This window comes from Lepidothrix coronata, unplaced genomic scaffold (genome assembly GCF_001604755.1).
Source record: "Lepidothrix coronata isolate B3197 unplaced genomic scaffold, Lepidothrix_coronata-1.0 Scaffold137, whole genome shotgun sequence".
Lineage (NCBI taxonomy): Eukaryota > Metazoa > Chordata > Aves > Passeriformes > Pipridae > Lepidothrix > Lepidothrix coronata.
The window spans coordinates 1,876,048-1,893,064 of NW_016690317.1; the positions used below are offsets into that span (position 1 = coordinate 1,876,048).

Consider the following 17,017-nt stretch of genomic DNA (forward strand, 5'->3'; position numbering starts at 1 on the left):
CACACACACACACACACACACTTTGAATTATTAATTGTTCTCTTTGTGTCCTTTCAAGATCCTTTCCAAAGAAGGGTTTGAATATATTTCTTTTTTTTTCAGGAGGTTCTGTCCCCACCTGCTAAAGGGTTTAATATCAATTCCCTGCCTGTCCTTGCAGATTGCATTAAGCAGTCTGGGACTGATGGACTTTTTAATAAAGTGAATATTGGAGACAGATTTGATAAAAGACATGCCACTTCTAATGATGGGTAATGAAAATAAAAGCTTTGGGCTTTGGTGTCCTGCCCATTAAGTTAAGTGTGATTATATTTATTGGCCCAGCAGGCAGCTCAGCACAAACTCAGGCAGAAAATGGGGTTTTAGTGTTACAGCAAAACCAGCAAACGGGGTTTGGTTGGGGGACAAACAGGGGTTGGGAAGGTTAAATCCATGGGAACAGGGACAGGGATGGAACTGGGCTGTGGGGGTGGGAAGGAACAACAAAACACTGCAAATATTTCTGCTCCTGCTTGGAGTTGGAGGGTTGGTGTGGAACCAGAGCCTTGTGCTTTCTTTATCTCCCTGCACCCAAGTATTCCAGAAGGGAATTCTGTCCAAGCCCCACACTCATGGGGGCATAAATAGGGATGAAACTCCATGGGAACACAGAAAGCACCTTGGAATCTTTAAATCCTGGGAGGAGGGGGGCACAGAGCAGTGCTTATAAATATATATAATGTATAATACTTACATATAATAATATAGGTAATATATCTTATTTATAATAAGATATATAATGTATAATAAATAATATATAATAAATAATATACGTATAATAATATATAATATGTGAGTTATTTATGATAATATATAATATATAATACTTATATGTAATAATACATATAATATATAATACTTATATGTAATAATATGTATAATATATAATACTTCTAAATGATGGGAGCAGAGCTCCTGGGTTTATTCCATGAGCAGAGACAGCAGGAAGGGTGTCCTGGGTGTTCCTTTCCCTTTTGTGGCTGCCAGCTCCAGGTCATGGAATCCTGGAATGGTTTGGGATGGGAGGGACCCTAAAGCTCATCCCATTCCACCCCTGCCATGGGCAGGGACACTTCCCACTGTCCCAGGTGGCTCCAACCTGGCCTTGGACACTTCCAGGGATCCAGGGGCAGCCACAGCTTCTCTGGGAATTCCATCCCAGCCCCTCCCCACCCTCACAGCCAAGAATTCCTTCCCAATATTCCATCTAACCCTCCTTCTGGCAGTGGGAAGCCACTCCCATGTCCTATCACTCTATCCCTTACCCCAAATCCCTCTCCAGCTCTCCTGGAGCCCCTTCAGGCTCTAGAAGGGGCTCCAAGGTCTCCCTGGATCCTTCCCTTCTCCAGGGGAACCCCCCCAGCTCTCCCAGCCTGGCTCCCGAGGGGCTGCAGCCCTTCCAGGCAGGAATGTGGGTCAAGCCAGGCTTAGATTAAACCTGCTCCAGAACTGGGTGGCTTTGCAAAGCCAAGCCTGGCTGGAGGAGGTGGGATCTGCCCTCAGCCCCAGCCCCTGGGAAATGAGCAGTGCTGGCACTGCCAGCTGGGCTCTGCTTTCCTCCCACATTCCCAGCTGGCACCCCCAGGTGCCAGCAGGGTCAGGCACCAGCAGCTCTCACTTTTGGGAGCCCAAAGTGGCCCAAACCCCCAGTTTTTTTGCTCAGCCTCCCACCCCGTGCCTTCCCTGCAGCTCCCCAGCCGTGGTTTGGATAAATAATCCTCTGCAGCTCCCAGACCGGTTCCCTCCCTCCCAAAAAAGTCCCAGCAGCACTTTCCTAACGGGACACGGTGCCCAAACCCAGCAGGCCCAACGTTGCCACCTCTCCTCAGCGGGAGCAGCACTTGCTGACAGGTTTTATTCCTGCCACTGCCGGCCCATGAATTTTTTAAACTAATATCGAAGCTTCCCTGCTACTCCCCCGTGGGCAGGAGGATGCTCTGCAGGTGGGCAGGAGATGTACAGATGTAATTCCTGCTTTTATTTCCTCTCCCCCCCCACACTCTTTTTTCCACTGGGCATAATTTGGGATGTATTTCATAAGTGTCTGTGCTGCTTGGCACAGCTTAAATAAGTGATGAGAAGGCACCAATCTTCTGGTTGCAGAGTTTCTAACGATGGCAGTGATGAAGTAGAACGGCTCCAAAGCCGTGTCAGGGTGGCTTTTAAGGCAAGGAAATGGTGACAGGAATAAGGAGGGGGTGTGGAATTAGTAACATGAGCACTCCAGGGGAACTAAAGCCATGAATCCGAGCTCTGCTCCTCTCTGGCTGAGGGTTCGTGTTTCCACTCGGGTTAAATTGGTCGAGTTTTGGGTCAGGTTTGATCAGGGAGAAGGGGAAGTTTGTGGTTTATGGTGTCTAGACAGATGCTGAGATATATTGATAAGTGCACCATTAGCCCCCCCTCCCCTTTTCCTGTGGGCTTTGTCCTGCTCAGACCTGCAGGAATCAGCCTCAGGAATGAGGCTCCTTTTGGCACAGGGGGGGTTTAAACAGGACAAATCGTGGCTGAGAAGTTCTGGAAGGTTTAACTAACCCTGGCTCCTGATGTGTCCTACAGCCCCCAGCCCTGCAATCCAGTGGTTCTCCTTCCCAGCACCTCTGGGGCAGCTCATCCTCATTTCACTGCCCTGGATTTTGGGCAGAGAGGGAGTGGTTCCAGCAGGGCTGCCTGAGGTCCCCTGTCCTCGTTTGGAGATCTTTCCCCGATGATCCTCTGCAGTGGATCATCAATATTTCAGGCTGATTTTCCATGCAGTACGTGCCTGCAGCACTCAGCTGATTCCAGCATGAAAAATTCACGGCAAATCCAGAGCTCTGGTGATGGGGGGGGGTTGAATTAGGGACCCGCTGGGGCTTCTCTTCTCCCCAGGAACGAGCCACAGGACGAAGAGCAAACGGCCTCAAGCTGTGCCAGGGGAGGTTTAAGTTGGATATTAGGGGGAAAATTCATGGTGGAAGGGGTTGTCCTGCCCAGGGAAGCGATGGAGCCCCCATTCCTGGGGGGATTTAAAAGATGTGGCACCCGGGGACACGGGTCAGTGGGGGGGGATGGTTGGACTTGATGGCCTTAGAGGGCTTTTCCAACCCAAATGTTACAATAATTCTCTCTTTTACTCCCCCCCACCCTTTTTTTTTAAGGACTTGGAGCTGTTCTTTGTTTTCCTTTGCAGGGCCTCAGTTCAGGGATTGTCCAACAAAGATCAATCCCAGCAAAGCTTCACTTCCTGGGTGTTGAGAGGTGGCAGCATCAGGGGTTTTTTATGTATGTGCTTTAGTGTTGTTACTGCAAGTCATTCTTGCCATTAGAGCCTAAAACCCCACAAAGCCAGGCCCCTTTTGTAGGATCACAGAATTATTAAGGTTGGAAAAGACCTCCAAGATCATCAAGCCCAACCTTTGAGCCAATCCCACCTTGTCAGCTGAACTATATCCCGACCCCCAGAGCTTTGTGGGGGCCCAAAAAAGGGAGTGGGGACCCAGAGAGGTGCCCCCAGCATGGAGGGGTTCCATAACTCACCCCAAAAAAAGGGGCTGCAGCCAGTGGGGGCTTTGAATTTTGGGGGATGAAAGACAGGGAGAGGAAGGAGGAAGCAGTGTCCTCGTTGTGACCATGAAAAGCTGGATCCCAGGGAGCTGGAGGCTGGAATTGGGTTTCCAGGTGAGCGAGCTGAGCCTGCTGGGCGGGTGGAAAGTGCTAAAACTCCTCTGGAAAGCCAGACCTCGGATGCTGCTGCCAAGGAATCTGGTGTGGGAGTCAGTCCTGGAGAGTGGAAAAGGGGCTGTTTCCTTGGAATGTGGCTCAGATGTGGGAATTCCCTTGCTGTCCTCGGGTGTGTGCTGGGAGTGAAGGTGTCTCTGCAGGGAGTGAGTCACGTTCTGCTCCAGCCCCTTAACAAGGAGGCTCTGCTATGATTTGTTTTTCCCTCTCTACCCAAGTCATCCCGTGGGTTTTTTCTCCCATGGAGCCTTTCACGAAGCCTTGTCACGTTGTGGGGCTGGGCAGGAGGCGTTTTTGGGTGACCTGGTTTGGGAAGATGTTGGGTGTAGGAACGTCTCTGCAGCACTTTGACGTGACGTGGGCGCCGGTGGGACCCGGGGACGCGGCCGGGAGATGGAACATGGAAAATACATTTCTCCAGTGCACTCCAGGACACGCAAAAATAGATCCAGGGCATGGCAGGGAGAGGCTCATTTCTCCCTCCGTGTACTAACAGGTGTAAGAAAGATGTTTTCTGTCTCTGCAGCCCGGGGTGAACACACCTGAGCTCTGCCCTCACCTGTTCTCACTCTTGCTGGAGATGTTCTTCATTCTTTCACCACTGTTGTTGCCTGTTTAAGGAGGATTTTTGCCTCCATTTCTGCTGAACTGGGGTTGTTTTTATCATTCATCCTCTCTCCTGGTGCTGTGCACTCCTATTTTGTCAGGATGTGATCGAGGTTCCCCTCCTTGTCCTGGTGCCCACCCCAATCCCACGAAAAGCACTTTCCCTTTTCTAACAGCTCTTGCAGACACATCTATCAATATTTCAGCCTCTGCTGTTTTTCCCTGAGACCTTCTAAAGGCCAGGGCCTCGTCTTTGGTGGAATTATTTATGGCTCTAATGTCAGTAACAGCCTGTTAATCTCCCTGCCACTTTTCTGGGTGGTTTTAAAGTGATGAGGGACCAGGAGAAATGCTGGCACCACCCTCCTCCTTTCCCAGGGCCTCCTCGGCACCAGAGGAGGATTAGAAGCATCCAGCAATACCACAGTAATTAATTAATCAATAATCTGATGATTAATGGCATCTCTCAGCCAGAGGTGGCTGATGGCTGAGGTTCACACTTCAGCACAGGGTGGGATTATTCCCCTCCTCAGCGCCAGGACTTGGACTGGATGATCCCCTTCCAACTAAGGATATTCCATATCCTATAATTCCTGAATTATCAGCCAGTGCCAAAGGCTGCCATAGTAAGAACCACTTGCTTTTGTAGCCCTGGAGACCACCAAGCTCAGTTTGGTGGTGGACAACCACCAAAGGTCTGAGTTCTCAGGGACTGTCAGCAGGGGAATCTTCAATATTTCCAGGAATTCCCACTGATTTGCACATCACAGGGTCCGGCCTGAAGCCTTTTATTCACTCCTTTGTCAAGAAGGCGACAATTTATGCGCTGCTACGAGGCAGGGGGAAGCAAAAGCAGGAAAAAAAAGGGCTTAATTCCAAATCCCAGGGGATTTTTGTGATTCATGTCGGTGAGGGCTGTCAGGACAACACTCGGTTTTCTGGGCAGCAAAACCTGGATCGATTAAAAAGCTGCCTCCTGCCCGTCAGGAGCCCCAAAGCAGGTCCTGTCTGCGGTGTCACGTTTGGAGGGTTGGGTTCAGCCTATTTATGAGCCGTCTGGTGCCTCTGTGTCTGAAACCCTGCCCGGGCTCCAGCTCCCCGCTCCTGCCCGTGTCCTTGGCGGTGTCTCCTGGATGTGCAGCCCAAGGTCGGAGGGTGCTGGAAATGCAGGATCGATCCGTTGGGGATCCCACAAGACTCTCGTGGTCCGTGTCCCGTTGCCCTCTAACGGCCAGCGCGGAATTTGCAGGGCAAAGGGGACAATTCCCAGCGCCAGAGGGAGGAACCGCCAAGGAATTCGGGCTCTTGGGATGGTCCAGGGGGTGTCTGGTTTTCGGGAAGCCCCCAGAAATGTTCCCGGTGAAAGTTGGTTTGGGGGGGCAAAGAGCACCAAACTCAGGGAGGGGAAAGAGGGAGGAAAGAGGGTGGGAGATGGGAAGACAACTGTGGATTGTCCATCCCTGGAAGTGTCCAAGGCCAGGTTGGAGCAGCCTGGGATAGAGGAAGGTGTCCCTGCCCATGGCAGAGGGTGGCACTGGGTGAGCTTTCCCAACCCAAACCATTCCATAACTCTTTGATTCTACGGATTCAGAGGTTGAAAAGCAACGGGGAAAAAAAAGACATTTTTGTTTCCCCGGGGAATTGGGGCAGAGTGTTCACTCACAGCAAAAAAATACAGCCCCAAAAGCAGCAATAAACTGCTTTTCTCTAGGGCTGGGAGCGAGGGAAGGGTCTGGTGGGTCCTGCACAGGAGGTTACCGATATATTATGGATTTTTAAACCCTTTCCCTCTTGCAGTGGAGGGTTTTTAACAGCAGATGTCACGTTTGTATAACAGAACAAGAGACTGGACAAACCCAGGGAATAACGACGTGTTCTCCAAGGCAGGAGGGGCTGGCACCTGTCCTGGGCTCTTGGGGCCAAGGAGAGCTGTGTATGTTCCAGATATAATTTATTACTACCCCCGGGTAACAATAAATTATATAGAATAATAAATATAATAAATATATATTATATAATAAATTATATAGAATAATAAATTATCGGTAATAATAAATTTTATATATAAAATAGATACATTTTTCCCAGGTTTCTGCTTCAAGTCGCTGCTGAAAGTGGATCCTTGGTCTGTGGGAGGCACTGGAAGGGCTCAGGTATTTGGGTTTCTGCAGGAGAAAAGGCAGCCCAAGCTCCCTGGTTTGGGAGATGAATCTTAGGAAGATAATGAAGAAACAGCAATTCTCTACTGCTGCAAATCTCTCCGTCCTTGGAAAATTCTGGAGTGCTCACAAAGTTTGGAAAAGGGGAAGAAGTAGATTTTAAGGTGGCAGAAAAGTTGGGATGGAATATCTTACCGTTTAAATTCTCTTTATAATTTTAAATATATGCTCATTCTAATTTAAATTATGATTTAATTAACTTATAGTTTAAATTTATATAATTCAATTAAATTATAATTTAAATTAACTGGCTAACTTGGCAGTTTTGACTACACCTGTGAATACTCCTTTTTGGTTAAAACTGGGAATTTTAGGGGTTTGGCATTGTTATAAATGGTCCCACTTTACACGATTTTTCATGTGCAAATGCTGGTTTTTAAAAAATACAGCGACTTTTTAGAGACTCCCCTTTAGAGAGAACACTTTAATACAGAAATCTTTGTATATACATTAATTACAGCTCATAAAAAATAAGTTCTGAGTCTTTACACCGCAGTCAAACACAGATATGGGTTCAAATCCGTGCCTGACTCAAATAAAGCAGCAATAATCCAAAGCAGAAGAAAGCTCTGCTCTTCCAGTAACGTTTATCCTAATCCAAAATCCCCCCTCCCTCCTCAAACCAGACTGGAATTCCAGCACACCCGTGTTCTGCAGGGGTTGGGAACCTCAGACAAAGCCCAGCCCAAGAGGAGAAACTGGAGTTTTATCTGGAATTCTGGATCAGGGAGGGTGGGTCTGAAGTGTGAGAGCTCAGGGAGGGTCACTGGAAACAGCAGAAATTTGGGAATTTGGCTTCTCCAGAGAAGCCACTGTGCCCAAGGGCTGGAAACAACCTTCCTGAGTCACAGTGTCATCAGCTGGATCCATGTTCTGACTCTGATCCTGCTCCAAACCTAAACCCAGTTCTCACTGGAAACTCCATAAAATCTTGAGTACTTTGAATCCAGAGCAAGTTCCTTTCTCCCACTTTTATTTTTCCTTATTTTTTATCTCTCTCTCTTTTTTTTTTTTCTTCTTCTCCCCTGGTAGAATTTTTGCTCTTGAAAAAACAACTTGTGGGAGCTTGACCTTCCCACCCTGGATGCCGAGCACGGGGATGCTCCCAGTGCTCCCAGTGCCAGAGGCAACAGCAGCTCCCAGCACCATTAACACCAGTGCCAACAGAGCCAGCCCAGCTGGGCAACGTGCCCAGAGTGATGCCAACAGGGCAGGGGGGATGAGGGACCCTCGGGAATGAAGCAGAGTGGGAAAACTCATCCCACAAAAACGACCCCTGGTTCCCAGGAGTGACCCCACAACAACCCCCCGGGGGGAGCTCGCGGAGACAGGAGCACCAAAGGGAGGGTGGGGGTGTCCTGGAAGGGAGGAATCCTTGGATGGTCGTGGAGCTGAGGGGCCAGGGAAAGGACTGAAGGAGGGGTTTGGTGGGGCTGCTTTGCTGGGTGTCCCTGTCCCAGGGCAGTGGAGCAGCTGGAGCTCCATGAACTGGCACAGCCGGAGCTCTGCAGCGCTTGGAGCAGCACTTGGAGCTCCTGAGTCTCTCCAGCGCTCCCTCCTCACCACGGGGATCTTGTTTAACAGGGAATGTAAGGGTTACTGAGAGAATCCCATCCCAAAGGATCATTCCAGACCCGTTTCCAGTGTGTCACCTCACGCAGGTCACGCCTAGTTCAGACCCCGAGGGCACCAACTCCTCCCCAAAGGGCAGGGAGGGTTTGTCTTTCTCCAGAACTCACACTTCTGCAGTGCAGGGACCATCCCAGACACCGGGAGGAGCAAATTTGTTCTTCAGATTTGTTCTTCCTTTGCACTGATTTACTCCCCAAATCCCTGTTGCTTTGAACTCCATGTGCTTTTGCTGCTGACAGGGACATGTGAGGGCTGAGAGGATTCCTTGGCACAGATGAGGAGTGTCTTGTGCAGTTTAGGATGACGTGTGAAGAAGGTCTGGTGCGTTGTGGAGGAGGGAGAGGGGCTGGCAGAGATCCCAAAATGGAGCCAAACCAAGGTAACAGTTCACATTCCCTCACCCCCTGGGGTCTGTGCCCAGAGGAGCAGTTTGGGTGCAGCCACTCCTTGGGTGCTGGCCCAGGAGCTGGGATGTGTTCAGCAGCTTTGGGGACTTACTCCCAGTCTACACCTCAGTGCAAAGAGTGACTCTGCTTCGTTTCCTCTTGGGCAGAAGCTCTGTGTCATCACCAGAATGTTCCTCACTGCTCAGAGTGCAACCCTTTTCTTCCCAAGCAGCCACCAGTCCGTTGTTCTTGTTGGAAGGAGAAGAGGAAGATGATCCTGGATGCCTTTGCCAAAAGTGGAGGAATGGAGGGGCAAGCAAATTGTCCCTGAAAACGTCTCCATCCAGCCCCGTGTCAGAAACTTCAGACTCGGGGATTCATTGGGGGTTTTAAAGCCTGGGTGGAAAAGAAGGAGTTAAATCACACCTCAGAGGGTGCCCGGGGCTGTTTCAAGGAATTACATCCCAAAGGAACTGCTGTTCCCACTGGAACTCGGGTTACCTGTGCTGGAGGTTTGCCTTTGGGGACTGGGAGATGAGGAGGTTTCCTCTCTGGTGCCTGGAACAAAATGCAGTTTAAATGTCACTGGGTTTTCCTGCCTGAGCAGCTGCAGAACCTCCCCAGACCTCGGGTGTCCTCATGGATTTACCAGATTTCCCAGTGGAAATGCTGCAGGGGAAGTGGATTAATCTCTCCACGTGCCAAATTACCACCAGACAAGGGGGGCAGATCCCTTTCAGAAGCCACTGGGCTGTGCTTTTGCTGCTGAGGGGGACATGTGATGGCTGAGAGGATTCCTTGAGTATCCAAGAGTATCTTGTGCAGTTTAGGATTATGTGGCAAAACAGGTGACTCTTTACTTAAAGAATCTGTGGTTTGAATGGCTGTGAGTTTTAATTTTTATATTAAATCATGGTCAGAAACTAAAAATACTGTTTGGCATCTGATAATCTTTTGCTACTCAGAGGAAATGTGGGAGAAGTGCAGGGCTGTACTTACAAACTTCTCTGGGTGAGATGAGGCTGCTTTGGTGGAAGGAACAGGAGGTGGGGGACCTTTAGGCCTCAAGGCAGGCTGGAAAAAACAGAACAGAAAACATATTGGCTCTCTACACACACTGTGCATGCCCGTGGTCCCACGGGAATGTGGTTGATGCAGGAAGTGCTGCCTGGCCCTGAGAAATCCCTGGGCTGGAGCTCAGGGATTGCCCAGCCTTTGGGAGCAGGTTTGGGAGGGATGTCTTCCCCAAAGCCAGCAGGGAAGCAGGGACATTCCCTGGCAGGACTTACACTCTGGAGCTTGGGTTTGTTCTCCTGAGGTGGAGGCACAGGGAGCAGGAGTTTCTTCCCATCCACCTGCAAACAGGGAACAGTCCCGTGGGATGGAGCCCTTGTCTCGTGTGTTGTCTCCCTGTGTCCCTTTCCTGTCACCCAGGTCACTCAGGGACTCAGCCCCACGTGCTTTCCCCACTCCCAACCCACGCTGACATTCCCAGCACTGCCCTCTCAGCCCTGGAGAAGCATTTTGGGCCCCGGAGGAAGAGGAGCCCACTTTGGCTGGTGGGTTTTGGTGGCTGGGACAGTCCCAGACAGACCCAGCTGGCCCGGCACCCTCTGCCCTCACCTTCTGGGCAGGCACTGCCAGGCCTGGGGGTTCTCTGCACCTCTCCTCTTGATCCACAAACACTTGGTTGGTGGCTCCAGGTCCACTCCTGTTCTGGTGGCTGTAAAATATTTCATATGGAGGTAAATCTTACCTTTCTTTATTTACTGAAGTAAATATACTCGCAGTTGAATGCCTGCCTTAATCCCAGTGGTGTGTTATAGCCACGGCCCTGCTTTTTTATTGTATTTATTAAGGATTAATCTTGAATAATTTGATTAATCTTGCATTTCAAATCTTCACTCCTCTCCCAAATATGAGAATTCTGAAGCAGCTCAGAAAAGCTCAAGGAGTTCCTTGGCTTTTTGGTTTCTGATTCCCCCCACCCCCTTTGAAAACTGGAAGTTAAACCCATCCAGGTATTCCATGGCTTTGGTTTGGGGTTTTTTTTTCAGTCAGTGGGGAAGGATTTACCTCTCCTTGGCCACTCGGAAGCGGATGAGCAGCACTGCTGCAGTGGCTGTGACAGCCAGGACAGCCAGCACCCCAACCACGATGGCAATGCCTGCCAGGGAGAGACAACAGACACTCCTTAAACACCCCAGAATCCTGGAGCTTGGACAGAGATCCAAGAGATCCACTGTTCTTCAGAAGTCTCCCATCACCACCACAGGCAAGGGAATTTTTTTCCCCAAGGTCTGGACCCCGTTTGTCCTCACTTTGTGGCTTCTTCTCCTGCCACAGATGGAGATGGTTTTGCCAGATTTGAAGCCTGTGCAGGGCTAAGCAAACCCTGAACAATCCCTGTCCTTTCCATCCAGCCTCAAAGACCCTTTGGCTGTCACTCCTCTGCCTCCAAAAGGTGTTACCCAAAATTGCATTCAAGTGAGGTTTCCTTCACAACTGTCCTTCAACCAAACCCTGATGTTCAGAGCTGAGGGTGCTCTGGGGAGTGTGGGGAGAGGACAAACACATTTATATCATAAATAAAATAAAGGCTGGTTGGTTTTGTTCCCAGACAGATGGAAATCTATCCACAAAGTCTTTTCCTTCAGAGGTAGATCAGTTAAAGACCAGCTGCCTGCAGATGATAAAGGAACTTGTCCACCTCCCTCACAGCAAAGCCTGTGGGATCTTGGCTCCACTCTGAGGTGACAGTGAGCTCCTTATCCCAGCATGGAGAGGGGAGAAGCTGCTCCCCTCTTGTCAGCTCAGAAAGAAAAGTCCTTGCTCTGCTCATTCCTGCAAGCAGCAGGGGCTTCAAGATACTCAGAAATCACCTACCCTGATATGCAATATTTGCAAAGAAATGAGAGTTTAGGTTGGATATGAGGGGAAATTTCTCCAGTGAAAGGGGTGTTAAGGCTGCCCAGGGGAACAGTGGAGTCCCCACCCTTGGAAGTGTTCAAAAAACACGTGGTGTGTTTTTTGTGTTCACCATTAGTGGTGACCATGGGGGTGCTGCTGGTGGCTGGTTGGACTCCACGACCTTAGAGGGCTTTTCCAGCCTCCACAATTCCATGAACCAGCCCGGCCCCCAGTGCTGGGCTGTCTCCCTGGAGTTCACTGGCAGCTCCCAAGGTGTGGCCGTGCAGCACTTACTGGTGAAGGCTGAGGAGCTGTCACAGGTGGGTGGTCCCCATCCTTCCTCACACTGGCACTGCAGCTCGTGGTCACACACCTGGGGAGCACAAAGACCTTCAGCTTGGGAATGGGAGTGGATTGGGATGTCCCTGGGTGGCTCTGGTGAGTTTGTTGAAGCTCTCAGTTTAAAATTTGGCTCGGAGAGGAGCAGTTTTGGGGGTTAAAGAGCCCTGGGGCTCTGCTGGTGTGCAGGTGAGAGCTGCAGTGCAAGGCAGGGTTAACCCACACATCTCTAGGTCTCTGAATGGTCACACATTGTCTTCCCAACCCCAAAATGACCTAAAGGAGAAGAGCTGTGGTGCTGTGGCTCAGGGGCAGGGCCAGACACAGAGTCTGTGTCCACCTCTTGTGGTCTCCTTGGTAAAATATTGATTTTGTCTCAGTTTAGATTTGCTTTCATAAAAATATAAGAAGCTTCTGCCTCCCCAGTTTTTACCAGCTCCCATCCCAGTGACTTAAATACCCTCAGCAATAAGGTCTGCAGCTGATATGCATCATTTTAAAGTGAATGGCATCAAATCTCAGATCTTACAGCGTGTCCAGAACACTTGGCAGAGCAGTTGGTTGATCTAAAGGCCTCCTCAGTATAGACACACTCTCCGTTGCTGCACACCTGAAATGAAAGGTTCCCAGAGGGATTCAGACCTTCCAGAAGGTGCAGAGCTGGAATATGATCATGTGGAGGGATGAAGGGCACGAGGAGACGTGGGAACAGTTCTGCAAATCACCTAAACCCACCTTAGGGGGTTGATATTTGGGGATAATTTTTCTTCTGAGCTTTGGGTGTTTTACAGCAAAGGGGAGTGACAGAGATGTACAGACATCCCTCCCCTTCCAAGAAGAAAATTGGGAATAGCACTTAGAGATTCCTGGCACATCCATGGTGGGAATCACTAAATGTAGTAATAACATTTATGATCTTCTATATAAAACTTTTGTACAAAGGGGTCTTTCCTGTTTGTGACAGGAAAAAAATAAAGGGACAGCAGCCAAGGCAAAGGAGTTTGGAATCATGGAAGTTCCTGTTTGCTTTGCTACTGGTTTGGGGTAGATGTAGGGAAAACCAGCAGAAGTCTGGTGTCAGCTCAGCCTTGCCTGTTTAAAATTATCCTTGAGACTGAGCTAAGACTGAAAGAGGAGGAAAAAACATGGAGAAAAATTATTCCCTACTAACCATCCCATTCCCGCACTTGGTTCCATCGAGAATCATCCCCGGGTCCTCATCATCTCCATTTTTAGGAAAACTTGCTTTGCAGGAATTAACAGTCACCAGGCTCCCCTCCCGGGGCATCTCCCTCCCTCCGGAGCAGAACAGCTTCCCACACAGTGTGTCTCTGCAAGGAGAACAAGAGCTGGTAAAACAAGGCCATGGCACAGCAAACCCCCCTCCACCCCCTGAGCTGGTCCCTCCTCCAGCTTGAATTCCAAGGAAACAGCTGCAGGAGGGAACTTGGGTTTGAGCAGGTGATGGGTTTTTAATTCCTCTGGAGCTTATCGGGGGGTGATGTGCAGAACTGAGTGTTTAGGTGATATTCCTTAATATTCTGAGGGTCAGATCAGAAAATCCCTTCCCTACCCCAAGATCCCTTCCCTGCAGTTTGGTGCACACACACACTCATCCTCTCCAGCAGGTCTGCCCACCCCTCTGCCCACATTTGATCGGGATCTCCAACTCATTCTCTCAGAACTGGCTTTCCCACAGCACCCAGACTGAACAGGGGGGGGGACACGGGGACACCTAAAACAGGGTGGGCCTGGATTCTGCCTCTTCATTGGAGCAGGAATTGTTTTTCTTCCCGAATCCCAAGCTGCGGAGCTCGGTGCTTACTTTGCCTTGCAGGGGAGGTGGGTGCCCTGCTCCTTCCTGCAGTACCCGTAGTACGCGCCCCGCTCGTTCAGGCGGTAACAGGAGGCGGGACCGTCCGTCGCCTCTGGGAGACAGGAAAAGGCCCTGGAATGAGTCTGGGAGCTCTGCCTGGCAGAACCGAGGATGTTCCATCTCCTTCACCTGCTCAGGAAATGGCCTTGCCCGCTTAACTTGCTGAATGAGTCTCCGGCACTTCAGCCTGGAGAAGGGAAGGCTCCAGAGAAAGAGAAGGGTCTCTCTTTCTTTCTCTCTTTCCTTCTCTTTCTCTCTCTCTTTCTCTTTCTCTCTCTTTTCCTCTCTTCCTCTCTTTCCCTCTTTCCATCTCCCTTTCTCTCTCTTTCTCCCTTTCCCTCTTTCCCTCTTTCTCTCTCTTTCTCCCTTTCCCTCTTTCTTTTTCCCTTTCCCTCTTTCCCTCTTTCTCTTTCTCTTTCTTTCTCTCTTTCTCCCTTTCCCTCTTTCTCTCTTTCTCTCTCTTTTTCTCTTTCTTTCTTTCTCTCTTTTCCTCTCTTCCTCTCTTTCCCTCTTTCCATCTCCCTTTCTCTCCCTCTCTCTCTTTCTCCCTTTCTCTTTCCCTCTTTCCATCTCCCTTTCTCTCCCTCTCTCTCTNTTTCTTTCTCTTTCTCCCTTTCCCTCTTTCCCTCTTTCTTTCTCCCTTTCCCTCTTTCCCTCTTTCTTTCTCCCTTTCCCTCTTTCCCTCTTTCTCTTTCTCTCTTTCTCTCTTTCTCCCTTTCCCTCTTTCTCTCTTTCTCTCTTTCTCTCTTCCTCTCTTTCTCTCTTTCTCTCTCTTTCTGTCTTTCTTTCTCTCTCTTTTCCTCTCTTCCTCTTTCCCTCTTTCCATCTCCCTTTCTCTCCCTCTCTCTCTCTGTCCCTTTCTCTTTCCCTCTTTCCCTCTTTCTCTCTCTTTCCCTCTCTTCCTCTCTTCCTGAGAGACCCTTCCAGTGCCTAAAGGGGCTCCAGGAGAGCTGGAGAGGGACTGGGGACAAGGGATGGAGGGACAGGAAAAGGGGGAATGGTTTTAAACTGAGAGAGAGCAGTTGGAATTAGATATTGGGAAGAAACTCTTCCCTGGGAGGGTGGGGAGGGGCTGGGATGGAATTCCCAGAGAAGCTGTGGCTGCCCCTGGATCCCTGGAAGTGTCCAAGGCCAGGTTGTTCCAACCCAGGCTAGTGGAAGCTGTCCCTGCCCATGGCAGGGGAGGGAATGAGATGATCTTTAAGGTCCTTTCCAAACAATTCTGTGGTTCTACGAATTCCTGCTGTCAGCAGCCTAAAGACACCAAATTTGGATGTTAATTTGACAGACAGACATTTCCTCTTCCTGTATAGCCAGAAATACTTCCCCAGCTCCATTCCAGTTCTCTCAAAATCATTGTGTGAAAGAGGAATCCCCTCCCCACTTCCCATTTCTCTGGAAACACTGCACTGGGTGCTCCGAGCTTTGGCTCGTGAGTCACCATCGCTTGCAGTGCGAGACGGGGAAACAATGATTGTGTGAAATATAGAAATAATAACTGTATCAAATCAAAAAATAACAGTTATATGAAATATGATGATTATGTGCTAGAGACTAGAGTTTATTTTTATGGATGTGCTATTCCTGCTTTACAACAGGTCCTTGAGGATTTGTAGGCACAGCTTCCCCCTCTCTTTCTCTCTTTTTCTCTCTTTCTTTCTCTCTTTCCTTCTCTCTTTCTTTTTTCCTTCTCTTTCTTTCTTTCTTTCTCTTTCCATCTCTCTTTCTCTCTCTTTTTCCTTCACTCTTTCTCTCTTTCTCTTTCTCTCTCTTTTCCTCTCTTCCTCTCTTTCCCTCTTTCCCTCTTTCCTTCTCTCTTTCTCTCTCTTTCTCCCTTTCCCTCTCTCTTTCTCCCTTTCCCTCTCTCTTTCTTTCTCTCTTTTCCCTTTCTTTCTTTCTCTTTCTCTCTTTCTCTTTCTCTCTCTTTTCCTCTCTTCCTCTCTTTCCTTCTCCCTTTCTCTTTCTCCCTTTCTCTTTCTCTCTTTCTCTCTCTTTTTCTCTCTTCCTCTCTTTCCCTCTTTCCTTCTCCCTTTCTCCTTCCCTCTTTTCCTCTTTCTCTTTCCCTCTTTCCCTCTCTCTCTCTCCTTCACCCAAGACACCCAGACTGCAGTTCTGGTGTTACTCACGTGGTCCAAAGGCAGCCTTGCACTGGCTGTCCCTGCTGGGGCACTTGCCCATGTAACAATACCCCTCTCCGAAGTTGCAGGGGTGCCCGTTGACCCGGAATCGATCCGTGGGGCAGCTGGCAGAGTTCCCGGAGCACATCTCGGCCAGGTCACAGTCGTCCTTCACTGCCCTGCAAACTGCTCCTGACTTCTTAAACTGAGGGAGGGGAGAGCAAAGCCAGCCTTAGCACAGGGCCCCTCCACAGGGCTGGAAATCACACTCGGCCAGAGCTGGAATTAGGGCAGAAAAATCTCATCCTGGCTGTGTGAGGAGCAGCATCACCCCCAGGGTGGGTGGGCACTGGAACAGGGGCAGCACCCAGGGAAGGGCTGGAGCTGTGCCAGGGCAGGGTCCAGTTGGATCCCAGGAGAAGGTTCTTCTCCCAGAGGCTGGTTGGGCACTGCCCAGGCTCCCCAGGGCAGTGGGCACAGCCCCCCAAAGCTGCCAGAGCTCCAAGAGGGTTTGGACAACGCTCTCAGGGACAAGGTGGGATTGTTGGGGTGTCTGTGCAGGGTCAGGAGTTGGACTCTGATCCTTGTGAGCCCCTTCCAGCTCAGGATATCCCATGATCCCAGTAAGTACAAGTGAAGTCCTATGGAAAGCTGTCCCTGCTCTCTCCAGGAAAGGCTGGCTGGGGAGGGGGCTCACCTGGCAGTTCTCACAGCACTCCCCGTGGGCACAGACAGAGCCCGAGGTCAGCTTGCAGGTCTCGGGGTCACAGCAGTCGTTGGTGCACTCCTGGGACAGAACAACAACCAGAGCTCTGGGACCTGCCACCACCCCCTGCCCCGGGCTGGCACGGGGGGCTGGGACCTGCACTTGGCTCCTTGGAAAGCGCTTCCCAAGGAGCCATCCCAGCCCTGGGAGGGAGCGTGGGGAGGGCACAGAGCGGGGCTGCTGATCAGAGAATCAGAGAATCGGAGAATTATAGAATCATAGAATGATAGAATCAGCTGGGTTGGAAGGGATCTCTGAGATCATCCAGTCCAACCCTTGATCCAACCCCGCCGTGGTTCCCAGCCCATGGCACTGATGCCACATCCAGTCTCAGCTTAAAAATCTCCAGGGATGGAGAATCCCCCCCTTCCCTGAGCAGCCCATTCCAATGTCTGAGCACCCTCTCT

At 50.1% G+C, this 17,017-nt stretch overlaps 1 protein-coding gene across 1 annotated transcript in view; it reads right to left on the bottom strand.

Annotated features, from left to right (window-relative positions):
- Window positions 1-6,999: 6,999 nt before the first annotated feature.
- The window catches only part of ADAM28 (ADAM metallopeptidase domain 28), a 25,874-nt gene continuing 15,856 nt past the window's right edge, over window positions 7,000-17,017 (bottom strand). The window contains exons 13-24 of the mRNA XM_017827273.1: window positions 16,542-16,686; window positions 15,854-16,049; window positions 13,677-13,779; window positions 13,023-13,182; window positions 12,381-12,461; window positions 11,807-11,885; window positions 10,679-10,769; window positions 10,226-10,325; window positions 9,892-9,957; window positions 9,602-9,676; window positions 9,104-9,160; window positions 7,000-8,998 (exon numbers count right to left, since the gene is read on the bottom strand). Of these exons, the coding sequence (XP_017682762.1) occupies window positions 8,966-8,998; window positions 9,104-9,160; window positions 9,602-9,676; window positions 9,892-9,957; window positions 10,226-10,325; window positions 10,679-10,769; window positions 11,807-11,885; window positions 12,381-12,461; window positions 13,023-13,182; window positions 13,677-13,779; window positions 15,854-16,049; window positions 16,542-16,686 (1,186 nt within the window). The 3' untranslated portion in view covers window positions 7,000-8,965. The remainder of the gene's footprint in view (window positions 8,999-9,103; window positions 9,161-9,601; window positions 9,677-9,891; window positions 9,958-10,225; window positions 10,326-10,678; window positions 10,770-11,806; window positions 11,886-12,380; window positions 12,462-13,022; window positions 13,183-13,676; window positions 13,780-15,853; window positions 16,050-16,541; window positions 16,687-17,017) is intronic.